This window comes from Borostomias antarcticus (assembly GCF_949987555.1).
Source record: "Borostomias antarcticus genome assembly, chromosome: 24".
Classification (NCBI taxonomy): domain Eukaryota; kingdom Metazoa; phylum Chordata; class Actinopteri; order Stomiiformes; family Stomiidae; genus Borostomias; species Borostomias antarcticus.
In genome coordinates this window covers 9,796,355-9,824,200 of record NC_140257.1, presented here as the reverse complement: position 1 = coordinate 9,824,200, position 27,846 = coordinate 9,796,355, and the positions used below count along the sequence as shown (strand labels likewise).

Here is a 27,846-nt window from a genome sequence, read left to right as displayed (position 1 = left end):
GGCGTGGTTAAGGCTAGGTTACCACCCACATTTTGTATCTGTGTGTGTGTATGTGTATGTGTGTGTGTGCGTGTGCGATCATGGTAGTGACCAGCTGGTTGAGCCACCCCCCCCTCCCCCCCCCACCCAAGTCGTGGTTGCTATCATGGGAGTTGGGGGTGGTGCTGGCTGAGTTCCTGTGAAGTGACAGGGCCAGCTGGGGGATGAAACTCAGTAAGACGGGCAGTTGGTCTGGGTGGCAAGAGCTGTGCTCCGTATAGCTCTAAGGACGACTGGAGTGCAACATAACTGCCACAGCAGACCCACACGGGATTCGGTGACTCTCCTTTGCCAAACATCAGAGAAGAACAACTTTAGAACAAAACAACCGTAAAAGAGGGAACCCTGACCATGCTCTCGGTGGCTAGGACACCTTGTTCAACAACAGAAACTGGACAGCTTCAATACCAGACCTCTCCATGCTACCAGAATCAGAGATCTGGCCAAACTCACCCTGATATTTTGTTTAACCTGTTCTGTTGTGGGTCAAATTGACCCTTTTTAAAGTTTGAAAATCTAAGGGAAATATTTTTAAAGTATTTTTTCAGCATGAAACTTATTTTGCTGGCCTTAAAAGGAGAGTGAAACAACCACAGTACCAGTGTGCTGTGTAAAGGACCATGGGGGGCAAGCAGTCTAGAAGTTTCTCCAGAGAACAGCTGAGTCAGGTGAGCGTGAGTCATGGGAGGAGGACCCCCGGGAGAGACGACCACCACCACCCCAGCCTGTCGAACGCGGCGGAGAGGATCCGCAAGCATGCCGTCACGCACTTCGGCTACAGCACCCTCAGCCTGTCCATGCGCGGGCTGGACGAGACCCCCGCCGAGCTGTGGGAGCTGCGGGAGCTACAGAAGCTCAACCTCTCCCTCAACTGCCTGTGCGTCCTCCCCCCCGCCATGGGTGCTCTGGACAACCTGGTCATCCTCAACCTGTGGGGGAACAACCTGACCTGCCTGCCGCCGGAGATCGGCCTGCTCAAGAAGCTCCGCGTCCTCTTCGCCTACCGCAACCGTCTGAGCGAGGTGCCTGACGAGCTGGGCTCCTGCACCCGCCTGGAGGTGCTGAGCCTGGCCAACAACCAGATCACTAGCCTCCCCGGCAGCCTGGCGGCCATGCGCAGCCTGACCAAGCTCAACCTCAGTCACAACCGCATGGCCCACATCCCCACCTGCGTCTACAGCATGAAGGGCCTGGTCTTCCTCCACCTGGCCTGCAACCGGCTGGAGAACATCGCCGACCAGATCCAGGACCTGGTCAACCTGAAGATCCTCATCGTGGAGGGGAACTGCATCCACACGCTGCCCAAGACCCTGTGCTTCCTGGAGTCACTGGAGCTGCTGAACGTGGATTTTAACGATCTTCAGAGCGTGCCCGTGGAGATGTACCTGCTGAGCAGGCTCGGGAAGCTGGCGTGTCACCCGTTGGACAAGGGTCTGCATATCGTCCATAACCCCCTGCTGAAGCCCATTCAGGAGGTGCTACAGGGAGGCCTCAATGCCTTCTACAACTACCTCAAGCCTGCGTGAGGAAAACAACTGTACTGTGTGAATGCATGTATGTGTGTGTGTGTGTGTGTGTATGTGTGTGGTTTGTAGTTATATCAGTGATGTTGAGAATGTTGAGTCATGCTGTGAATTCCTTGGTACACCAGGACTACTTGTGAAGATGGGATCACCATAAGGACCGTATTGTACATGAACATTACATTATCCATATCAGAGACAGAGCTTCTACGACTTTAATGTTTCGATTAGCTTTTCCCCAAAGCTTTGTACAGTATATGAAAACTATATTTCAACAATATTTATAAACAAACATTCAACAAACAAAGTCATAAACGAACCAAGTCATTGGGTAATCTGTGCTCTTGTTTTGGTGAGCTCTCCACTTGACCTCGCTTGGCACTGCAGTGAGGGGAGTAGTGGGGCATGAGGGCAGTTAAGTTACAACACCCACCCCTTCTCTCTTTTCCATCGAGCTAGGCTGGGGGGATCAGGTCTGGAGAGCCAGTAGAGACTAGCACTGGAAACTGCGCTGGTGGGGGCTTTAGATCGTCAACAAAACAAGGCCATAGATTGTGATTAAATGTTCCACTTGCTCAATCAAATCAACACTGCTCAGCGGCAGCCCCTGAGGTGGCTGTGGTTATTGCTATTGTTATGCCTCTGATAAAAAATCTGACTGCACGGTGTCCAATTTCTTTATCTCGCAACAGACAAAAATGGGAGAAATATTGGATATTCTTTCTTCCATTAATGGTATTTGGCATGCTTTTTGCATTTGCAATCTTGTAATGAACTGTGTGCAAAAAAGAGAGACTTAGATGTTCCTGTTAGATGTAGACTAGACATCAGATTAGATGTTAGACTCCTCATTGGGGAAAATGTGTCCTAGTAAGCAGTAATATCAATATGTGTTAATTTTAGACCATTGCATCTGATCTACTGTAGGGTGATATATGTTGGAGTGAACAGACAGTAGCCCAGGTCATGTGCTGCGACCGTCAGGACCCATTCCAGCCAGTTCAAAACCGGAGGAGACGGTTGTAAATCAGACCACGGAATCTGAATGCGATGGTTGTTTCAGGCATGTCCACTGCCATTCAATTGGATTCCACGGTGACCTCCTCAAACAGCTGATAATTTGTGTTCATTATTTCCAACTCTCACCGGATTACAGTGGCATTCCTCAACATAAGTTTGGCCATACCTTCATAGATATAGTATGATCCCCAGCTTCAGATTTGGGTATGGCCTTCTCCACTGTAACACATGACTACCGTAGAGAAAGAGGCTGATACTCAGACCAGGAAGACTTATTTTGAAGTATTTTCCGTGTTGGACTTTACAGTACACCCTTCAAGAATATTAACTCATAAACCTATGACCGACTAATCATGTAGTATGGAGTGTGTTTTATAAAACCTGTAGATCGGCACTTTGACCCTATGAAAGTAGCACAAAAGCGACCTCTGTTGGATACCTGCTAGCATTACACCAAATTGTACACTGCCCAGAGATCTCCTTTACACTCTCTCTCTTCCCCCTCCCTCTCTCTCTCTCTCTCTCACACAAACACACACAAACACACACACACACACACATATACACACACACACACACACTCATGACAAATGAACCTCCATTGCACAAGACCAAAAATGGATAAAATCCTCTGTGCCTACCTCAGGCTATCATAAGACATGGTTTCAATTGTAACCTGTATAAAGATATTGCATCATAAATTTGAGGTTTGCAGCTCACCTTCTGTGTGGGTTGGCACACAATTACTATTTCTCCTTGAGTCAAATGTTCAGCCATAAAGGGCATATCGTGTGGCTACTCAAAAGCGAAACACCCCCTTGCCAATGGACCAAAGCTAAGGTCACTTCAACTGGAAAATTATAGTATCTAATATCCAGAAACACCAACATGATGTTTGGGTCAATTTAAGTAATGCAATGAGACCTTTTGTGGAAAGTGGAGTTATAGCAAAGACATTCACTCACCATAACAATTCCTTCTAAGTACTGTACCTAAGGGCCATCGAAAATGTTTTATCCAAAGACACAAGCTAGATCTCACTTATATACATATATATATATATATATATATATATATATATATATATGCATAATTTCAAAATGGCTGCCGATAAATACATTTTTGGGGTCAAGAAATCCAATTTAATTTAAGCTTAAAAAACGAAATAGTTTTCTCCTGATCATGTCAATTGGGGATAAAATATGCACATTTTCCCACCTTAAAGATAAACCGAAAGGGACGTTGGAGAACATCTTGCTTCCGTACTTTGACGTATTTCCACCTGAAATGGGCTGCAAGGGCGGGACATACGTTTAGATGAATTTCATTGGAACGTTATCGAGCGGGCGGGATATTCAACACTTGAGGCTGCAGAGTAGTTGACGTTTTGATTGACAGGGTGGATGTCGTGAGATTATTGGCCTAAAATCTAAGGTACCTGGTGTCGTAATTGCACGTGACGTACCGTTTTCCAGGAAGTAAGAAATGATATACTTTGATATAAGATTACAACAAAAGTAGAATTTTGTATTTTTTTTGGGCATACATCGTTGAATGGGTGAACACTATGACCAATTATGTGAACCAAAATGGGACAGAATGCTTTTTTCATTTCTGTGCGACTTTAAGATGTAAAAAATTTTTGGGAACCTTACGGGGTCTTTATTTGGCCACGCATGACACACAAACACATGTGAGTGAGGTCGACACAGCACACACAACACACACACACGTCTTTGGTGGTCGCCGGTGGAAATTGCTCCCTGCATTTCTCCCATCCAAGTTGTACTCATCCATGAGCAGCCAGGAGCAGTGGGCAGCCATTGTTCATGGTGCCTGGGGAATAAGTCCAAGTGCTCAGTCCAAGTCCTCGTCAGGGACCGGACTGAAGAGCATCTGTTCTTCTGCATGTTTTTCGTATTGGGTTCTTTTGGGAGGAAACCCTAGCGAACATGGAGAGAACATGCAAACTCTGCTGTGAGGCGACAGTAGTTACTGCACCACCTTGATGCATGTGAGCGATTTTGGGGTTTAGTGTCTTCAATCAATCAATCAAAGCTTTATTTGTATAGCGCATTTCATACCCAGAGGCAACACAATGCGCTTTATAGAGAACAAGGGAGGTGGGCATACGAGCCACCTCTACATATTCCAGAGGGAAGAAAAAAACCAGTATCACCCGGGGGCCAGATAAGTGAGCTGTAAAAATTCTTCCCTGACCCCTCTCAACAAGGCGATCAAGCAGGCTCCTGGAGTAATGAACCACAATTCAAAAGCAGTGGCTGATTTTCATTAGTTAATTTTCAGTCAATTTTTATTTATTATTACTTTTTCAGTTTCAAGTTATTTCAGTGACCATTGTGGGTTTTTCTTTCTTAAACGGAAGGGTACCAACAATTTTGTCCACGTCTGTAGGTCTATCCAATTGTGTCCAGAGGCATTTGGTCTGTGAAGACCCCGACCACACTCCATTACACCTTCAAAGTGATGGTCTGGTTGAACGATTTGATTGAATGGGACTGCCACCAACCCCTGGTCCCCATGGCATACAGGTCTGCCACCCAAGAATCCACCGGATGCACTCCAGCTGCGCTAATGTTTGGTCGAGAACTTCGGACGCTATGTGCCGCCCCTGTAATTAGCCTGATTTATCCCTTTTTGTCTAGCTGAAATTAGTTTGTTGGCAAGATATGTACGTGACTACCTTAGTATGGGGGCCTGAAGCCCACCATTTAGTCTGTGTATGGGCGACACTTATCTTGTGTTCGCTGTATTTGGACTCCAATCGATTGCTTAAAGGAGAAGGCTCGTTTCGACAACCTGGACCTTATTTACAGCATATTATAAGACGTTTGACTCACCAAGATAACTTTGGTGTAATTCGGAGGCCTGTAGAAGAAATTTAAAATCCAGTGCGAGCCAAGTATATCCATGTAATGGCGGTGGACGGGGCACCGAGAATGCAGCTTCTAAAAAATGTATTTTCTGCTGTGAAACGGTTGTTTTCATCAATCTATTGATGATGATGATGAATCGCTAGTTGTGCTTCCATAGAGCAAGGGCTTGTTGTGGTTTTCACATGCCTCTGTAATATGATCTTTAGAAATGTCTTTAGAAACTAAATAAAGCTTCCCCACTTGAATAGCACTGGCTATTCTCCGTCTGTAGGCTACACTTGCGGCTCACATTCTCTACGCTACGATCGGCTTTTTGGTGCCTGGAATATTGTGTGCAATATGGCTGAATATTTATCTGATTTTTAGGATATAGAAGATGACTTAGAATATGATTGAAGCCGATCGTAGCGTAGAGAATGTGAGTCGCGAGTGTAGACTACAGATGCCGTAAATAAGGTCCAGGTTGTCTAAAAAGAGCCTTCTCCTTTGATAAATCCTTTAATTCTGAATCCTGGGTCAACTGTCACAAAGCCTTTGTTCTTCTCTCAATGTCTTTGTACCAATATCATCCTAGACTCACAAGTCAGTCTCCAAACGCTGCACTCAACTAGAGACTGAAGACATTTATCCACTACAAGATTTCTTCGCTAAGTAAGTGGAAATAATTTGAGAGAAAAAAACTGCATTGCAGAAACGATCCAATGTATTTAGGGCGGTCCTTCCTAATGGGGCGGTGAATGTTTAGATGAAACTTTTTAATTACATTTGCATATTTTATCCCCAATTGTCATGGTAAGGAGAAAATTATTGGGTTTTTTTTGCTCATTTTATTGGATTACTTGACCCCAATAATGACACCAGTTTTGTCATATCTATAACAGAAGCAAAGATATGGGGTCTGGTATTGTTGGTGGCCAATTTGAAAAGATCTAATTTGTGTCTCTGTTTTTTTGTCCGTGGCTGTAAGCCAGCGCACCAAAGACAGCAAATGTCTGGTTGTCACTCCTTCCCTCCTTACTTCCCTCCCTTTCTCCATACAGTATTTTATACCTACAGTATAGGTGTTTCAGTAATTACCCATTATATATAGACCCTTTTACTGTTGGTGAACAATTAAGTGTGCGGGCATTTTGGCAACAAAAGAGTCTATTAGGCTATACTTTGCATGTATTTACCAGGTAAGAGAAGGGAGAGATCCCATGGGAACAAAACATTGTTTTTTTTTATCATTAAGGAAATGTACAGTCTGTTTTGCAGATGAATTAACTGTGTCAAACTGATTGTGCCACCACAAGACGAAGAACATCAAAGTCCCAGAACATCAAAACAAAAACACTATAGCTGTCTTTCCACTGTCAGACCGAACGGTTAGGTTTCGTTCGACTCCGTTCTGTCCCGGACTCGTGAGAACCGTTACCATCTGTTTTTCCACTGTCGGACCGCTAACAGTATGTAGGAGGATATGGTTTATTTTGGACTATTTCTGTTTTTTCTTTTTATGCGCCGACATGAGCACACAGACCGTACCTGGCGTGATGGTGTTGAAAGAAGCAGACAGAGAAGAAAGAGAGAAGAAGAGAGTAGGCACAGGAGGAGGACACAAATCAAAGTAGGTAACAACTAACGTTACAAAATAACTACAAAAACTAAACCTGTTGCGTTCTTGTGATTGAAACAAGTTTAGGTAGGCTAGAGTAACGTTATATTACACAGGCTAGCAGCAGTGTTTCCCCAGACAAGGGATTTGTGAGGCACTTTCAAGAAGCCAACTTTGGCCAATATGACTGGCTAATGGCTAGCAAAACTTAATGAAATGATGAGTCCTGCTTTGCAGCTTTATGCATTTCAGATTGATCATGTTAGCAATGTGTGTGAATTTGCTGCTATGTGAGAGATAAGGACCTATTGTTGCATGTCGTTGACAAAAGCTTCCTTTTATTATGGTGTCAGAACGATGGCTTATGAATGCGATGTGATACAGTAACCCAGAGATGGTTAGCACTGGCAGGGCTATTTTCAGTTTGATAAAAGGCGTTGTGGTGTTTGAGCACGAGTTGTCATAATCTTGTGATGGACTTCGTATTGGTGTGGAATTATAGTAGTAGTTGCATCTTGTTTACGTTTTGGTAGGAACAATTAAATTGTCCCAAGTGTTGCAAATTATTGGTACCCCTACCAGTGGCGATTGCTCCTATAAGCCAGGATAAGCCTGGCTTACCCATACAAATCCAAATAAAACTTGACTTTTGCACCTTCTTTCAGTGAAAGGAGGCACGGAAATCGACTTTCAGACATTTTTTGACTCGTTTCGGCCTAAATATTGCCCTCTTATTCGTTCGCTCTCAAATTATTGGCCTTTCTTGATGTGTTAAAAGAAAACATCAGTAGCCTAGGCTACTGTAGTTAAATGCCAATGCTCAGCACCCTTCTGGTGCTGTGAAACCCATCAGGGCATGCTTTGAAAGCGCACCCCCCAAAAAATTGTGCGCGCCGCACGTGCGTGCTTCGTTGTTCCTGGCTTACCTGGTTCTAGGACCCACCAGACGCCACTGACCTCTACGTGCGTAGTTTCTCTCCCTATCTGCGTTTGTGTACGGGGCGCGCGGGGGGGTTGGGGGGCATTGGGAGTAATAACAAAGTCAGAGAAGACCCTGTGCAAGACCCCACGGTACGCTACTGCATTCTAGACAGACAGTCCTCATTACGATAGGAGTAGGACACTTCAAATCCTATAGTAATTCATTTTTGTATGGGATGTGATGCACCAGTCGCTATATGCCTACATGTGGTTTATTTTCGGTGATTAGACTGACTGTTGACTGGCACAGCTTTAGGTGGTGATGGAGGAATGAGCTTAATGTATTGATGCCTTTTTGTGCGTGGCTGTAAGCCAGTGCACTTAGTATAGCGTTCGTCCGGTTATCACTCCCTCCCTCCCTCCCTCCGTTAATGCGGACAATGTTGGCCTGCATTTCTCTGTTGGCACCACAAGAGGCAGTAGTCCCAGCACACCAAAATCAAGAAGGACACCAAAATCAACCCGCCGATCTCCACTGCACAAGTAGAGTAGTGGTTAGAGCATTGGACTCCCACCCTGGAGACTGGGGTTGAAGACCCGGTGGGGATGACTTTATGGGACTATACCCCAAACCTCACCACATGTTCATCCTTTCACTCCAACCTTTACCCCTTGCCTTATAGATCAGATCCTGTCCCAACCCCAACCCATATTCTAACCCCAACCCACACTAGGGACTGGAAGGACACCAAAACCAACCTGCCGATCTCCACCGTAACAAGTAGAGTAGTGATGAGAGCATTGGAATCCCACCCAGGAGTTTTCTATTGACCTAAGGTACTTCCATACCAAAGAGGACCTTTGCATCATGACTTGCAGTAAAAAGTCCCTTAACCCATATACTAGATTGCAATGAACAGCGTTTAAATTGTTCAAAGCCATATCACCAAGTTTGTACGAGGCATAATCACCAAGTTTTTAGATTTTTTGTACACAATATATGATTTGAAAGTGTTGTTGAAATAGTCATCTTTTTGGGGAGTGGAGGATTTTTTAGTCTAGCATTATTGGAAAAGCAAATTACACACGGGCATACTCTATTATTCAAAGGGATATAGGCCCAACTATACTTGGCATTGCCCTTTCCTCATCAGCAATGCTGTTTTTGCAATTATAAACAAATTATGAAAAACAACATAGAGCTACTAATGACTGGCTTTTCGAAAGATTGCTAATCAATCCCATGTTAGCCTTTCTATAATCAAAACACATGATAATCACAGGAGAGAAATTACAATATCACTGTTGTCTTCCAACCACACGAGGAGTCTGTAATAGTTCTCTGGAGTAGCATACGGCTGGAATCCATTGATATATTTGATCATGCTGAGAAGCAGTAGGCCTAGGCTACACAGCCTTAGATGACTGACACATTGACAAAGAGTGTGTGACTGCTACCAATTGCCAAAAAATACAATTACCCTCAATATCATCTATTTGTGTAATTCCCGAGGGGGAAATATCAAGCAGCTACTATAGATACTCCACAAGCCAACTCTTTTGCTGTGGTCTGTAAGGCGCATGGTGTAACCCATGTTTATGGCTTGCTAGGGCTGGATTCAAACCCACGCTCTCCCGCTTATGAGGCGGACGCGCTAACACTTGCGCCAAAAGGGATGTCTCTCTTGGATGGACTGTTAGCACTCCTTTGAGGAGTGAATTTAACCAATTACTCGCTACCACTACCTGGGACTCACAAGAACACTTTGCACTTGGTTACATCTGCAACTTTTCAAATACATTAAGGTAGGCCTACCTCTGTGTGTAATATCAAAATCAGTTTTAGAATCAGAATCCGTTTTATTTGCCAGGTAGTTTTTACACATACTAGGAATTTGTTTTGGTCAATTAGTGCATAACACTGATGGGGACAACATTAGTCAGGGTAAGGACCAAAAAGGCACAGTGCAAAGACAGGAGAGTGCAAGTACTCAGTAGCTTACTCATTTCCCAATCAGAGAAATGTTATAGCGTTTACTGTTGCATCGGTCACACTTTACAATAAGGGTCACAAAAAACATTAGTTAACTGTTAACTAATTCTTATTTAGGGTTAGGTAACTAGGGTTTAGGGTAACCTTAGATAACATAAATAACATTATTAAATGGTTAATAGAGACATTAGTTAACTGGTACTTAATGCTTAATAATGCATTAACTAACGCTTATTAATGTACCCTTATTGTAAAGTGTTACTGTTGCATCTAGCTCCTAGCTACTGCACAATCATGCTAAATCAAGCTCCCTAGTTGGTCAAACCAACACAATGTCCTGATATGTGTATGACCAGGGTCTGAACTCCACATGGCGTCTGTGTTTACCTCACAGTCAGAACCACATAGTGCTGTCTCACCTCAGTGGATGATTTACACAATCAGATCCCCACTGTTTCCCACATCTCTCCTGTAATAAAGCAACAATAAGATATTGTTGAACAGCTATCATCACAGACAACAACATTGGGCTATGATTTTGTTTATTTTTCTCTACAATTAGTGGGTATCATACATTTTCCCGGTCAGAGGAGTGTACATTCCTGGCAACACACCGCCATGGACGAGACAATACTTAGGCCTACATACCAGAAAGATGAGTGGTTTCACACTGGGCAAAAGTGCTTTGCCATTGTTTTGCTGCAAGCACAAAAGGTTGGAGCTTCAGCTCCAGGACAGCAAGGGTCATTTTAGGGCTAAAAGTAGATCCATGTCAATCTCATTGTTTTTTAATTAGGGGGGGAATGGAAACTGCTGGTACATGAGAAAAGCTATGTCCCTTTATGCACACTATGACATCCAGGCACTGGTATTGATCTGTTGTTATTCAGCTATCTTTCCCCTTTAAATGAACTTGTTTATATTATGGGAGATATGTTTGTGTTGGCGAAACACATTTCACACAAAACATCTTAATGGACCAGACAAGGAAATAATGACCTTATCTGAAAGAGACATTGCATGACAAGACCTTTTTTTGTGCAATATTTTTGCCACCGTCAATAAATCATGTCTCGATGGATGTCACCCTGGGCTCCCTTTTAAAAGGATCAATGTACCGCTCAAAGGACACACAGGGGGGACTTAGACTAGAGTGGTCTCAATGAACCTGGGGGTCCATTAGACATTGATACTACAAGATACTGTAATGTCATCTAATATAGGATAATGAAAACGAGTTAATGATATAGACTTAAGATAACTCAGCCAGGGAGACGGACTAGTTAGTTATTTGTCGTACATACACTGACGAATAGATTGGCAGATGAGATAATGTGCAAAACTGTAAAACCCAGGGAATATCTTCCAAAGGTAGGAGGAGAACAGCATCCGTTCCAATGACCTCTTCTGCCTCGCGCGTGCCAGCACAGAGCGCTCCAACACCCCCTCTACTGGAGAGAGCGCTCCAACACCCCCTCTACTGGAGAGAGCGCTCCAACACGCCCTCTACTGGAGAGAGCGCTCCAACACCCCCTCTACTGGAGAGAGCGCTCCAACACCCCCTCTACTGGAGAGAGCGCTCCAACACCCCCTCTACTGGAGAGAGCGCTCCAACACCCCCTCTACTGGAGAGAGCGCTCCAACACCCCCTCTACTGGAGAGAGCGCTCCAACACCCCCTCTACTGGAGAGAGCGCTCCAACACACCCTCTACTGGAGAGAGCGGACCTCTCACTCCCCCCGCGTGATTCAGGGTCCAGATAGCTCCTCGAAGTCTGGAAGTCGGGAGAGCGACACTGCACCGTTAGTAGCCTAACCTACTCACATCTTAAACAAGAATACGAAGGGAAGGAGGCTTTAATTCGGGTATATTAATGTTCCCTAAATATCTGTAAAGTGCAGGTAGGAATTCCACCTTAAAAGAGGAAGAGTTTTGTCTCCAGTTAACCCCGCGGCGGGGGTTAACTCATCGACGGCAGTCTCGAGATGGATAAAGTTATCAATTGTGTCTTTGCTGCATTAAGCCTTTTGATGTCCGTGCAGGGAGAAGTTTTTAAAGGTAAGAATATCCGAATATTATATTTAATGCCATGCTTTTGCTAGAGCCAGTGTACATCGGTAGTTTACAACTCGCCTAGATTGAGGTGTGCGCGCCGCGCTGCGTTCAGGTGCGCTTTGATGCGAGTGGTTCACATCACTTTTTGTGTCCGTGCAAGATCAGAATGTTTCACTTTGTGAAATAAGTTTCACGTGTAGGCTACAATGTTTAACGTGAAGTAGGCTATTGCATGACCATCTCTTGCTTGCATAGTCTTCTTCACCATTGACAACACCCCTCGCCTTGCTTGTCATGCGTAAATAGTTGTAGGATAGCTGTTTGAGAAGCCAGTTATTGTAATATAGCATAGCGAGTTATTCTTCCCTTACGTTGTACTTCAGAAGACTGATTGCATTGATAGGCTAATAAAATCAATATACAGTAGGTCTATTTATTAGAACTTTAGATTTTCTGGCTTTACTTGTTGTCTATGTTGCCCGTTCATCTGAGTTAGTGAACAACGGAGGCTATATGCTACCCAAATTAGTGTGGATAGACTACTTATCAATAACGTGAGATAGGTTCATGGTTTGAAGTTTGGGCAATAGTCTTTTGGCTACTTTGGTCATAGCCTACCTTGCAGTATGGACATATGTGTGGACAGTGGACAAATAAAAAGTAATGTAAGCCTATATCAATTCTCAGTAGCTTATAAATAAGATTGAGGCAGCTGCAAACGTATTTATTAATGACGTGTGGCCTTTGCTGCCTGGGGAATGATCACTGAGACTTCCTTAAAATACAAAAGAGGGGAGAACTTGTACTTGGTTTGCGCCGCACAGGTGTCACGTGGTTGTCACCTCAAAGGACACATACAGTATTGTATACAGCATCCTTACAGTATGGGCCAATATTGCCAAAAGGGACAGTAACTGGTTTAATTCCACCCCTAAAAGGCTTCACTTCAGCTGACTGTAGACCATGGATTTTTCTTCATGTTAAAAGGGCATTATGTTCATGCGGATCAATACACACATGAATAGCCCAGTGTAAATGCAGAGCCTTAGGGTGATAAAGGCTTGGGCTTTCACATTCGATGAGAAATCTAGCTTACAAGTCACTGTTTATTTGAAAAACTGTGTCTAAGAGGTCTGAATCTGTTTTACAAAATATTTGATTATCTAATAGGCTACATTTGCTGTCTGAGACTAAGCTATGAATGCAGGTAAGTTTTGCTGTGGACTTTAGTTGTTCGGATGCCGTGGCTTGATAAGAATTGTAAACTATTACTCAGAGACCCTGCTGGGGGCAGTGTGGTACACTTATATTCACAAGGCTGCTCAGATCAAAATGTAAAGATCAAAACTGCTGGGGAGTACAAGACCACAAGTCAGGTACACAGGCTAATGCAATCTGAATGTGGTTTGGAACTGTTGTTGCTCCTCAGCTGAGATAGAATTCAAATCTGTTTACCATCTTTATCTCTTACCACAATGAATATGATTCACTTCAATGTTTAAATTAAGATATAGCCCACAAGAAACACAAACAACTCAAGAACGTTATACTGTACACAGTTTTGTTGATTTTAAAGAAATCCCTCACCACTCAATCTATTTTCGTGTGAGGTTCATCAGCCTTACCTGTTGTTTAGAATGCTGGCAGTCTGAGGAAGGGGAGATTTATTGAAACAGGGTTTGCTCCTGCCCCCAGTGGTACTCAAGCCATCGATAAATGTGGTCCTAATTGCATGAATGTGTGTGTAAATATGTAAACCAGTAAGAAAATCAATAGGAGCTCTTTTACTCCCTATGACTGGCTGATGGATTACCTACACATGGCTGATCCGGTATACGGGCTAAATGAGACCCATGCCAAAGACGGGGCATCATAAAATGATTTGGCAAAGAAATAAGAATAAATATAAGTAACCAAAATATTGGTCTGTTTTGGTTCTCTACATCTTACAACTTCTCACTTTACTACCTCCTTCTGGTTTTAGCGGCTCAGAGTATAGGAATTTTAAAATTAAGTAGCCTAACTTTAGCCAAAACTTACAGTACTGTATACTATGTGTATTTTGATTTTTTTTAATGTGGCTTTCAACCCCTGCCCCCAAGCACAGAAACATAAGCAGAAGGACACATCATGAATCACTTGTGTGTATCGGTAGTGTTTTAATACATCGTATGAACATGTTCTTGGCTGGGCCTGCCAGGACTTTGATATCCATACTCTGTCTTTTGACCAAGTGCATTCAATTCTAGGGAGAGCTGCACTTTGTTATGTATACCTCCTTCTCCCACAGCCATAAAACCTGCCTTGTTTTCTGATAGAGGTCGGCCGTGTCTGGAGGAATAATGCTGCTGCTCTGGGTTGTAGTGCTGTGCTTTGTCATTGCAGAGTGACTGCGGCTGATAGTGTCCTGGTTGACCGATCCTGATCGCCAGCCAGGCTGTGACACCGAGTAAAACAACACATGGTCTGTCGGGAGAAGATAAACAGCACTTCATTTGAAGCCTGACAATAATTTAGATTTAGTTTTTCTCTCGTGAAATGCTTTTATACCTCCCTCTACTGTCTCAGACATAATAGAGACTTTACCCAGAAAGGTGTCTTGAAGGGTGGAAGCTTCTTTGTTTGAACCAGTGGAGAATGAAATTAAATATGGATGCAAGTTTTAAGATAGTTTCAACAACATTAGAAAAAAAGCACCAGCATCAAGCTGGTGATTGATGACGGTACAAAGCAAAGAGTTGAGCTAGATGTATCTTCCTTGCTTCCAGATACTTTTTTTCTATTATGATGCTAGCGGAGTGTGTGGAAATCCATAGACTCGTCAAGTTGACATGCTGCTGCTTGGTCTGACCGCCACTGTGTCTACTGTAGTTGATGTGTAACAGTGGGATACTTGTGAGAGTTCGTATGTCAGATTGATCTTCGCAGCAATGCCAGTCTGGAGTTAGAGTGAACCATGTACATGTGTTTGAGTTGTGAGTGGTTTACTGTAGGCTTGGTTTCAAACATGGCTGCTTGTCCCTGGCATTGAATGCAACATGATGCTGATGCCAGCTGCACAGTTGGTGAACAACGGGACATGTCTCCTGACACAGGACGCTGTCTACAAAACTCAAATAAGTTAAAGTCATCTTACTATGACAACTTACAGTACATATTGTACTTTTAGCTTATTACATAACATGGTTAAGTCAATTTGCAGTAGCCTAGTTGTCATGCCTGTGCTACAATCTGTCATAGAAGGACACAGACAGTGAGGTGTTCTCTGCATTAGGCTACGCAAGTATTCCAACAAAACAGCTTCAAGGAAAATAAACTTAAAACAGTTCAGTCTGTGTGTATCTCCAGGACAGCTCGTCTTCATATCCCCGGAGGCCCACTCCACATTCAAATCATTGACTGTTGATTTTATTTACATTCTGAAGAACCGGTAATAGTTTGAAGTTCATTCTTGAAGCGGCTGATGTGGCAATGTTATCCGGGAGTTGCACCGGAATGGTAATTGGCCTTGAGATGTGACTGTGTGAAGGATGCTGGACAAACAGAGATGCTCTAATTATACACAGCTCCTTCTTCAGATGGAGAGGATAAAAGCTAATGAATCACACACAGGCCGGCACAGGCGCTGGCTAATGAAGAGAGAGACACACAGAGAGAAGAGGAGAGAGGGCAATAGAGAGAGAGAGAGAGATGGGAGAGAGAGAGAGAGATAAGTACTGTAGATGGCTACTGGTATGCATGAGCAGTTTTCACCCTGATCTCATCACTGTTTTCCGAAGAAGAAAAAAAGTGCAAGAATAACAATGGTTTGTGGTGGATCATGTTTACAGTACTTTGCATTCGTTGTAGGTGACTTTGAGAGTCCAGGCACTCTATCACTAATTAATGCTCTGAGGGTCTCAATTGTTATTAGGGATGAACAGGAGGAGGAGATTATGGGAGGAGGAAGAGGAGAGGAGGGGGGAGGAGGATAGAAGGGGAGGAGTAGGAAAAGGGGTAGAGGGCCCCAATGTAAGAGCCTTTCTCCATTGCCCTAACTTACCATATAGATGTGGAACTGGCATTTGCACACTGATGTTTTATTCAACTTAGATACCAGCTCAGAAGCAGTGTACGTGAAGCCGAATTGATTTAGGCGTTACTCCTTTGATTGTGGTTCACATTATCATATAGCCTTGTCTTTACATGGAGTCTGATATGGAGTATGATTTTCAAACTGTCATATTATTTAGATTGTTATTGTTTCTTGTGGGATTGGTGAGGGGGGGTCTGTGGTTGTCGGATTATTGATCCTGAATTAACTCTTTGGTTGTGATGAAATGTGTTCCTTTATTCACATGCTACCAAAAAACAAAACTGAAAATGTGTCTCTCCCATATTCAGCTTTAAAGTTCTACTCAAGGTCCTACCCACTCCATAGGACAATCGCACTCGCTAACTTTGAAGAAAAGCTGTTCATTGCCAAAGACCTGTCTATGTTGTCTGATCTCACAACTGGGGGTGCTGTTTTGTGGTGGCAGTGGTGCCTGCCTGATGTTTCACCTTGTCTCGTGCTATTTATCAGGCTTCTGTCAGGGTCTCCAACAGTAGGCAGGTGCCGACGGCCCCCTCCCGACCATGCCCTGTGAGTATAACCACAGGCAAAATTCTCCATTACTGTCACTCTGAATCTGGGACCGTCACATTAGTGCACGTCGCACAGTCATTAATGCATTAGGACCTGTTTGAGCAGGAGTTATTTGCATTGGCTTTTTTTCCCCCACTGTCTGTTTGCCCTTGTGTTAAAAACCTGCCCGGAATGAACCTATTAGCAATTTAGCTGTTCAATAATGAAGCTGTCCAGACTTGAATTAGGCCTCAATTGACCTCTGATGAGGTAATTTGTCCCCGGTGTGTTTTGATACCATTTAAATAACGTTGTCTGGACCAAAACCTCAACACTCCATTCACTGTTATTTAATATTAGATGTATTCACTTATCCAGTCGAGGTGTAAAGTGGCCAATGTGTTACGTTTGAAAACAGCAGAGCAGAGACACCTTTCCCCCTGCACCATCCAAACATTCACAGTGCAGTACTTTGTTTGCCTCCCTCCCCCCTGCCCTCCCTCTCTCTACCCCCAACCACCCCCCCTCCCTAAAGCACAATGTACCTGATTATGCTCCGTATCGGTCACACACCGGGGCGTGTTTGGACGCCGTTATCTGTTTACTCTGGAAGCTCCGGGGGGAGGTAAACGTCTGATAAGACACTGTTGTTCGGTAAACAGCCCTTTGACCTTAGGCTCAGCTCTTTCCTCTTTTCATGTAGCCCTGCAGCCCAAACCTCTCATGTGACTAATTCTCTGGGGGGGAGGGGGGTTAATGGTATTACTGTCCGCGTCGTGCGTGCACAGGATGGTCACATTGGAGCTGTCGGGGCCCCAGGACCCCATGCCTACGTAGAGGGGGGTTGGAGGGAATGTAGGTTTTAGAAAGGACGCACTGTTTGTCCCTCTTACAACATTCTGAGGACAGGGACGATAGCTTGAATGACGCCTTTATGTGGCTACCCGAAAGCATGCTTTAGGGAATCTAGAGATACACTTTGGCATTTTCAAAACCTAGAATCACCTCTCATAACCCCCTCCGGAAAAAAAACTAAAACATGAATGACATCTCCTCATCGCTGTTTGTCTCATCTGAGGCTCACTCTGTTTTCTCATTGTGGTGTGAATTGATAGAAGTCTGTCATCTCCTCTGGGGACTATTACTGGACCGTTGACATTAGCAGGGGGGGTCTGTTGACCGGTCTGGGTCAGGGCTAGGCGCTGGTAATGCCAACCCTCCGTTTCGCTCCCAATTCCAGACCCCTGTTTAGTATTCCAGTGTGGCTGTACAAAACAGTTCTTTAAAAGAGTAGCCCAAAGGGTGCTGCGATGTGCACCGTTGTATTAAATCAGTTTGGTGTTAAACACCCGTGTAGCTGTATGGCTACTGAGACGCACAGCTGCAGGGCTCACATAACGAGGCCGAGCACAAACACAAAACAATATCTGGAAAAAAGATGACGCGTCACCGAAGCTTAACTCACACCCTGTAATCTGAGTTTACCACACGAGAAAGAAATTACAGGGCTCTGGAGTCATTAAGGGACTGTGAGCCGGAGCTCATCGTTGCTAACGGAAACAGGTTGAAAACACATGTTTCGGGCATAATGCATGTCTGAATAAACAAAACAGAACAAATCGGACATGTTGCTAGTAATGATAGGACGATGCCGGAGGATATTTGCTCGGATGTTATGTCGTAGAGACTTGCTATCAGGGTGAAAAGGAGAGTAATTATTGCAGAGCGAAGGCCTCTAGTGTAAATAGGCTTTCCTGCAACAGTATCATCATTCTGAAGGTCTGTCTAACCAGCCCTCCAACGATCTCCAGCCAGTTCCAAATGCTAATAGACTGGATATGTGAATAAGAGCATACTACTACGTTACTCAGGAGCCCAAATAGTAATATTAGGAATATATTTTCCACATGATTAATATCATTATCCTACTGTTAGGTTTCCTTAAAATGCAAATATATCTTTTTGTCAGAGCCTCACCAATAGGCTTTGAACACACATATTCCCAGAGGCCTTTGGGAGGATTTCCCCAGCAGCTCAGACACTATTCCCAGTGGGATCTTTCTAGGCTGCAGCTATAGAACAGCTCCGCTGTCTTCTTTAGTCACTTCGAGGGGAAGCGGCATCACACCACGGAAATCATGATTGCAGTGGCCGTCACACCAAGACCAGAAGAGGGATATGAATAATTCACTCCCAGCAGCCCCTGCTCCAGTCTGAGACAAATATTTAACAGCCCCTGTGAGCCTGGGTGACCCCTAACCCCCTAACCCCCCCCCCCCCCCCAACACACAGACACACACACACACTCCTCTCCCTGGGGACAGCCCAACCCCAGCCTCACCCCAACATTCTCTGGAGCATCAGAATGACATGGCTGTGGCTGGAACGGGGGGGGGGGTGGGTGGAGGTGGTCATGGATTGGCTGATGTGTTGAGTGAATTTGTAATGTATATCTCCCTGAGTTACAGGGCTCACAGTAGCACATTGAGCCTGTCGTATGAAATGTGCTGTATGAAATAAGCTTGACCTGACAGTAATGTATCCTGGATGACGTATTTAATTACTGGTATCATTGGTTCATTTTGAAAATTAGTTTGTAGATTACAATGGGAACTCTCGGAGTTCAAATTCAGCTAGATAACTAATTATTTTGATGATATGGTAATAGTTCTAAGCTGTAATGCTATGCTTTAACTATTGTGTGAAAGAAATATAGCAGAGGTATAATGACAGACTTTGTAGGAAGCAGCGGTATCTGTCTATTGTTTATCCTCAACCTGCCCCAACTTAATTTCTATAATTATCTGAACAACACTTGTGAATGCACAAAGACGTAACAAGCGCGATTGACAGTGTATTAGCATGCTTTTATGTAGGCGACAATATGCCGTCTTGGAAGTGGTGCATGTGCCCTCTCGATGTTTGCATGTCACTTTGTGTGTGTGTGTGTGCTCAGATTAACACCTATGTATGTGTGCCTGTGTGTGTGTGTGTGTGTGTGTGTGTGTGTGTGTACGCGCGCACATTCCCTCCGTGCCCCTGCCTGTCAGGTGGTGGACCCATCGAGGCCTATTATCATGGATGTGACATGACGCGGCAGTGTGGCTGGTGCCCTAATGGAACTGGGCCCTGGCTAATTGGTAACACTGGGGCAGTGTGGATGGAGAGAGGCGGTTACCAGACTGGCAGAAGAGAGGAAAGAAGGAGAGGAGGAGGAGGAGAAGAAGAGAGGAAAAGAGCAGAGGGGAGAGGAAAGGAGGAGAGGGGAGAGAAGAGGAGAGGAAAGGAGAGAGGAGCTGAGAAAAGGGGAGTGGGGAGGAGAGCAGCAGTAGCCCTCACACCGGTGTAGTAGGCCAGTCATGTTCATTTGCTGAAGACGGAGGGAGAGACAACCAGCACTGTCTCCATCGAAATCCTGAAATTGCACAACCGAAAGATCTGTTCCAATGAGTCTTTCCTATAGCCTCGTGAGATCAGCTCACATTCTGTTTCTCTCCTCAGATCCGTCCGGACTTCCATCTATCTCGAATAGGGATGTAACGATTCACTCAACACCATCCGATTCGATTCACGATACTGGGTTCACGATACAAATTTCTCCCGATTTCTTAAATACAAAATGAAATTGAAGACAAATTACTGATTTTTCTTTCTTTCTATAAAAACTACAAACAATATTTTATTCTCTTATCTTTTCTATATGAAATTAAAGAATCCCTTTTTATTTCTGGGTATCACAAACTATGCAATTAATGCAGGGTAGGGTAGGGTATCACAAACTATGCAATTAATGCATATTTCCTATTTCAACATCACCTGCAGTCGAGCCCATGGCTTCGTCTTTTGTTGCCTAGTCTCTGTACAGGTGACGTAGGACGTCGAACATGACATGGCATGTTGAACAAACGAGGTCAAAAGCAGATTACACCCTCTGCTGTTTAAAGAGTATTGTGATTCATTTTTAATTTCATCGATTTGATTTGTCACGTGTTTGTATCGATTTTTAACTGTCTCGCGATGTATCATTACATGCCTAATCTAAAATGATTTCCAGAGATTTCATTTTCAATCTGGCCAATCAGGGACTGTTCTGCCCCTCAGTGGGGACACAGCCCCTGATTGGTTCCCGTAGTTGATGCGTGAAAATGAAATACAGGCCGCTGGCAAAACAGGAGTGAGAATAAACACAGCCACAGGCGCAGTTAGTGCAGTTATTGCGGCTGGGGATCACAAGGTCCCCGGTTCGATCCTCCATTCCGGCGTGTGCCGAAGTGTCCTTGAGCAAGACACTGAACCCCAAAATCGCTCAGGTGCAGCACGGTGGCGCGGTACCTTGTACTGTCGCTTCACAGAAAGAAGGTCTCCGGGCCTTTCTGTGTGGAGTTTGCATGTTCTCGCAGTGTTCACAAGGGCTTCCTCCCAAAAGAACCCAATATAAAAAAAACATGCAGATATAAAAAAGAACAGATGCTCTTCAGTCCAGTCCCTGACCAAGACCTGGACTGAGCACTTGGACTTGGTCCCCGGGTGCCATGAAAGATGGCTGCCCTGCTCCTGGCTGCCCATGGAGGAGGACAGCTCGGAATAGGATAAATGCAGAGAACACTCTCCGGCGGCCCCCAAAAAGTTGTACGAGTGTGCTGTGTGCCGTGTCGCCACTCACTCTGTAATGGGTGTGTCATTGTGTGGCGAAATAAAGCCATGATGGATTTGGCTTCAGGTTGAAAATTTGGCAAAACCTACAGAAAGTTTCTTCTCATAAACCGTAAGTCTGATCAGTCTGACATTTCACACGTATGTTTAGAGTGCATGTCTCCCTGTTAACGGCTAAGAAATCCAATCAAGGATGGTGGAGAAACTGGCATTCAAAAATGAAAAATTAAAATAATTGGGCCACAAAGTTCAAGTGCTTATAATTTTGTACAACAATAATGTAGGAACATTAAAGTCACTGGACACGAAGGGCACTACCATATCGCACCCCGTCGAAGCATTTGCAGATACGACCATAGGTGGCGCTACAGTCAACGAATCAAAACGCAAATTTCAAAGTGCTGGCATTTCCACGCTGTTTGACAAAAATGTATGAAACCTGGTGCACTTACGTCATCCCTCATGTGGAACAAATTTTCCATTTGGACCCATGATTGCCATGATGGATTAGGCTGCAGGTTGAATAATAAGTCTGATTGGTCTGAAATTTCACAGGTATGTTTAGGGTGCATGTCTCCCTATAGGGTGTTAACAGCTAAGAAATCCAATCCAATATGGCGGAGAAACTGGCATTCAAAAATTGCATATATTTTTTAATTGGGACACAAAGCTCAAGTGCTTATAATTTTGTACAACAATAATCTAGGGACATTAAAGTCACTGGATACGAAGAAGGCACTACCATGTTTCACCACGTCGAAGCATTTACGTGACTCTAGCATTTACATGGTCAGTAGCCTACACGCGCTGGTGGTGGGGGTGCAGGTGGGACGGGATCATCAAGCGACCATCATGCTTTCATTGTATTTTCATTGATGTTATAACTCAAATGTGCTGTAATAGTGTGGCCTGTTGATGGGCTTGTTGCTGCGCTCTCTCATTGCGGCTCTCATTCGTTGCTGCATGGTCGCTTGAAGCTTGACCCTGTATAGCCGCTTGCGGCTTTAATTATTATTATTATTATTTTTATTATAATAACAACAATCAAACAAGAGTAAGTACAATACAAGAACAAGTATGTCCTAGCAGAGTGTTCTGGAGGAAAAGACGTTTTCACCGTTCTTCTGACAGGATTTGGAAAAAGTTTTGTAACGCTGATTGGCTGCACGAGTAGTATGTCAAGGCAAGTACTCCCACTAAAATCGTTCTAGATAGGGGGACGGCCAGACTGATCTGCGGAGAGAAACAGAATGTAAGCTCGCTAGATCAGGATGGTCTCGCGAGTCTATCTTTCCTCCTCAATAGACTTTTCTTATTCAACCGTGTACCTTTCCATTACACCTTTGGCGATTTAAGTCATTACATAGAATATTATTCTCTGGACTGAAATAGACCTGCCCCTCCCAAGAAGAAAGTGTATGGCTCCCCCAGATCTATACCAGGGCCCTGGGCCCCTATCCAGGGTGTCTGGCCTAACCCCTCACTGGTGGTCCAGGGTGTCTGGCCTAACCTTTCACTGGTGGTCCAGGGTGTCTGGCCTAACCTTTCACTGGTGGTCCAGGGTGTCTGGCCTAACCTTTCACTGGTGGTCCAGGGTGTCTGGCCTAACCTTTCACTGGTGGTCCAGGGTGTCTGGCCTAACCTTTCACTGGTGGTCCAGGGTGTCTGGCCTAACCTTTCACTGGTGGTCCAGGGTGTCTGGCCTAACCTTTCTCTGGTGGTGGGAAGAGGAGAGAGCTGATACGTGTACGGTTAAACGCCCCGAGTTCTGTCTAAAGCTTCGCTGAGGGTCTGAGGGACCATAGAGCACAGCGCCTCCGTGAGCTGACTCTGGAAACGGTGTTGGGTTGGGTTTTGTGTTCAGTTCCATTGTTCAACCTCGGTTCGATGATGATAATGAATTGGTGCGTGTCCACCGGCGAGCTGTATTTTAGATTTGGCACTGTTTTCTCGTTTTTACCATGGGAAGGTCGCTCCCCAGACCAGAGCTGTGTTCTAAGCGCTTTTTAGCATTATAGCTCCAAGGGCTCTCGACCTTTTTTTTTTCAGTTAAAAAATGTTCAACGGAAAATGAAATGGAATATATAATTGCCTCTCAAACCACAGGTGGTCTTGGTCAGTTTAGAGAGTGATTTGCTATCCACCTATTGTCAACTAGTACTATCATGCAGTATGTAGGACCGATGCCAGATGCGAATCAGGTGGCTCTGGATATCACAACATTTCTCTCAACACACCCTTTTTGAAATGACACTATTCTCACAACAAACATCACATCAAACCTAACGTGACCAGAGAAAATAAATAGATTGTCTTCCTCTACCAATAACACATATTCGGTCCAAGGCTGCGATCTTGCTGTCCTTGACTGCTTTGATGAGATCAAAGAAGGCAAAAATAAATGTACATGAGAGATTATGTATGAGTTGTAATTAACTGCCTCTTGAATGACAACAAAAAAATATGATTTCGCATCATGCGGTTTGAAGATGAGATGAGGTAGAATGAGATTTATTTCACCAGGTCTTAGCCGGGGTGTTCATACTTTTAATTGAAGAAATTCCCAGATGATCAGCACAACTTTTCCTCAAGCACCTGACTGAAATAGATAGATTAGGATTACTCTGATTAATTCTGTCTAATGCATTCACGCACATTAATTTTCTCTGGGATAATTGCATGTTTTTTCTTTGATGGCCAGCCTTGTAATTTCATGTGCCCAAGTGGGCCACCCTAAGTGTAGTCGCCCCCCCTACTGTACATTAGCCTACTTCAAGATGACAGTTGCACTACTAGTGGCCATATTAAAATTATAATGCTGACAGAGATTTGGGACATCCGGACTGCAATATCTTGTCAATGGTTGCAGCACATGTTAAAGGATATTATACTGATTTTGGGGATTTTGTTAAAGCTTCTCATTGGTTTACAGGGTATGAGACAGTGTTGAAGAGATGCGTCAGTTGACAAGGCTGTGAAAGAAATCATTTTAATACGTCGTTCTCTGCTACAGTTATTAGAGGCAATTTACCTGTCATAAAGAGGGTCAGTAGTGAGGTCATATTTCTTTTTTTTGTGGCTATTGGACTAGGCTATTATTTAGAATCTGGATTTAAAAAAGGCGCTCTTTGAAAATGTCCAGTTATAAGCATGATTTCAGTCTTCATTCAGTCTTATCATTCTAAGCAGCTTGGTGAGGTGGAAGTTCATCTTGCATACTTGTGAAAGGGTACTCCTTTCAGAGATTAGTGGGACGCTCTCGGATGTGGGCGCCTTATCTCACCATAGGAGCTGACATTTACTCAACAAACTCACCTTTGCTTTTAAGATATTATTCTTATATACTGCCTACTGCGTCAGGTGCTTAAGATTCAGAGTGGAGTAGCCTGCCTCTGCCTGTCAAGCTCTGTAGGTTTTCGCTGTTTTGTGGAGAGACCTATTTTTTTGTTTTTGCATCTGTGATGTTTGTTCTAAATGTTATTGGTATTGTGCCTCATTAGAGTGAAGATTTGCATGAACATGATGTGTGTGCAGTACAGGTAGTTGTTCCTCCTGGCTTCATGTGATGATGTCAGACTGAGCATCGCTAGTACTGTGGTTGCGATGGTGGAACGTTCGGATACCAAGCTTAATTAATGTTTTTCGCCTGAGTTGCTCCAATTCTGTCAATCCGGTAATTCCAGGAGGGATATTATCCTTTGCCCATTAATACGTTTTTAAACATCTTTTAATTTACTTGGGGATATGTAGAGATTTGCTTAACATGTTTAATACTAGTTAGGGCTGACAAATAAATATCCGAACTTCGACTAGTCATTCAATGGAAAAAATGCACATTGAATCTTAAAAATGTACTGTACCACACATGTCAAATGTCACACAGCCTCCCAAGTCCTGCCCATCTTCTAATCATGCCAAAACACATCCACATTAGTAGTCATTCTTTTCAACATGGGCGAAAAACAGCCAAATGACTATCTATCTGTCTCTGTCTGTCTGTCTGTCTGTCTGTCTGTCTGTCTGTCTGTCTGTCTGTCTGTCTGTCTGTCTGTCTATCTATCGATCTATCACCTATCTATTAGGACTGTCAAATGAGTTTAGAAATGATATTCGACTTTCTCTCTCCACCTATTGTCATGAACAAGCACCAACGGAACATTTGTGTCTGTCTGTGTTCACAGGATTCAAGTATTCAACTAACGTTAATACCCAGTCAACATGGGTGACATTTAGTGCAAACAGGGTCCTTTTATCAGGCCTATATCCTAGCCAACTGAAAACAAAACAAGAGGAATAGCCTATAGTGCATGTACGTATAGAACAGCCTTCACCAACAGGCAGACCGCGGTCCGGATCCGGACCCAGAAGCCATCCAATCCGGACCGCGTCTTATAACCCAATGAATTAATGAGAATTTCTCCCTTTTGACGGAGCGTAGGCAACTAGTTTGAGCCGGGCATTTGTTTACTATCTCACGTGTCGCTAGCCAATCGAATCTGTGTGTTCATTGCCTGAAGTCACCCAGTCTACATGTGACAGCCTAGCTATCGTTACTGTAATCAGAGCGATTTATTGCTAATATTAGTTGGAGTTGGACACTGCATGACCGGAGAAATGTAACGACAAACGAAGAGGGAAGTGAGATAATATAAGACAGAAGTAACGTCAGCCTATACATGCCGTGCTCTAAAATAAGAAAAATAGATGTTGAAAATAGGGCATTCCATCAAGTGGACCGAGTTGTATTCTCCCCACGGGTAGCTCTAAACCTGTTTGTCTCATATGTTCCAAGAAATGTAGCCTACTTTATTTGATTTTAAAGTAAGTTGGGGACCATACAAATGAAGTCAACAATATTTTAACTTCCATGCGTACAGTATTTCACAGTAACATACTTGCTGCTATACAACAATTTGATAGGAATATGCAAGAGAAAAGATCTGCGCTGAGGGCATAAAAAACGCACGCATCACTACCGGACCCTGGCTTGAGGCCATTTTGTCAAACTGGACCTCTTAGAACTTTACTTGATTACCCCTGGTATAGAAGGTATTACTCGCAAAACCAGGATAAATCAACTAAAATCCACCATTCAAATCATTACCTCTGGCTGGCATATACCACAAATACCCCCCCCCCCCCCCCCCCAGAACCCGAGACCTGGGGTCCTCTAGAATGTGTCTAATGTGGAATTAGTGATTGGAAACAGTTTTCTTTTAATCGTTTTCTGAGTAGAACACCTTGTGTTTTAGTCCACAATATATTTGAAAGGCCTTTATTCTGAAATTCCACAGTGAATAGTTCTGGAAGTTTGAAGGGCTGGATGCAGAACTGATTATATTTGAAAGGCCTTTATTCTGAAATTCCAACAAGCACGATGGGCCCACTGGCATTTGTATCATTCTGGAAGTTTGAAGGGCTGAATGCAGAACTGATTGTGGCTGCCAAGTAAATCCCCTACCTGATATTCACACTGTCGACCCAAAAATATATGCTGATAAAACAATTTGGCTCATAGAGAAATAGGTTTGCAATGTGGATAAGATACCAACTCATCTCACCTTGGTTCAGTGAAGAAAGCGAGGTGCATGCAATTGGATCGTAGCACTGCACAGGAGCCTATCCCACCAGCCACTGATCCAAACAACTTCACAGGTGACTGCACGTTTTGGGGTGCTGAAGAATATACAGCTGAATTTTAACTTCACACATTGGCCGGTTGTCAAGATAATCATGGATATACAGTACAGTCGTCACCAGTCACCAGTTCTGCCATTGTAGAGAGACTTTTACCTCTCTATGGAGGAAATCAGCAGCAGGCAGTTGTCCTTCCAAACATGTTTTACAGTATTTTTTTAGTATTTCTGAGAATTTGTGTTCTCTTAACAAAATACATAACTTATTTGTCCTTGGAAAACACAAAGTGGACCGCACAAAAAATAACTTTGTTTAAGTCAAATATCTATTTAGCAATTAGTGTGTTCGAAAATCTATTTGTGAATTAGAGTAACTCTCCACGGACATGGAAAAACCCATGGCCCAACCCAAACCCAAAAACGGGCGCCTGTTCCTTTAAATCATGAACTTGGAAAAACTCACTGCCAGGCCTGCCACACCAGTGACCATGTTGAAGCTAGTGCCTTTTAATATCTGGCTGCTCGCGGAAAAAAACACTTTAAATCTTCAACAAGCTCACCAAAACCTGCCCTAAATTGGACAGATTAACTGAGGGTTTTATCGCGGGTTAGTGGGAAAATGACACCTTATGCCAGAAAGGTTTTTTCCAGTGCTCAATCACAGGCTTTTGTATGAGGGAAAAAACACTGCTTTTGAGTAAGCTCATGACTACCAGTCCCTGCCAATGACACAAAGGCCTCATACTCCAGATAGATTTTTTTTAAAACTCTGACTGACCAGAACTAGTATGTGTAAAAACTTACCTGGGGAAGAAAAATTTGATTCTGATTCTGTTGCCAGTCCTAGAGAACGAACCTATAACCTTCACTGCTTTACACTTCACACCATGGAGAAACAAACATATA

General features: G+C 43.8%; 2 protein-coding genes across 2 annotated transcripts in view; both read left to right on the top strand.

Moving 5' to 3' along the window:
- Nucleotides 1-659: 659 nt before the first annotated feature.
- LOC311325125 (uncharacterized protein) lies at nt 660-1,565 on the top strand (the record flags this gene model as incomplete). Its single annotated transcript, XM_084457783.1, has 1 exon — nt 660-1,565. One exon carries the CDS (start codon nt 660-662, stop codon nt 1,563-1,565), a length of 906 nt encoding a protein of 301 aa, XP_084313909.1.
- A 10,410-nt stretch (nt 1,566-11,975) lies between these two features.
- The window catches only part of LOC311325505 (receptor-type tyrosine-protein phosphatase mu-like), a gene marked incomplete at both ends in the record, with an annotated part of 143,560 nt that continues 127,689 nt past the window's right edge, over nt 11,976-27,846 (top strand). The window contains one exon of the mRNA XM_084458219.1: nt 11,976-12,048. Within this exon, the coding sequence (XP_084314345.1) occupies nt 11,976-12,048 (73 nt within the window). The remainder of the gene's footprint in view (nt 12,049-27,846) is intronic.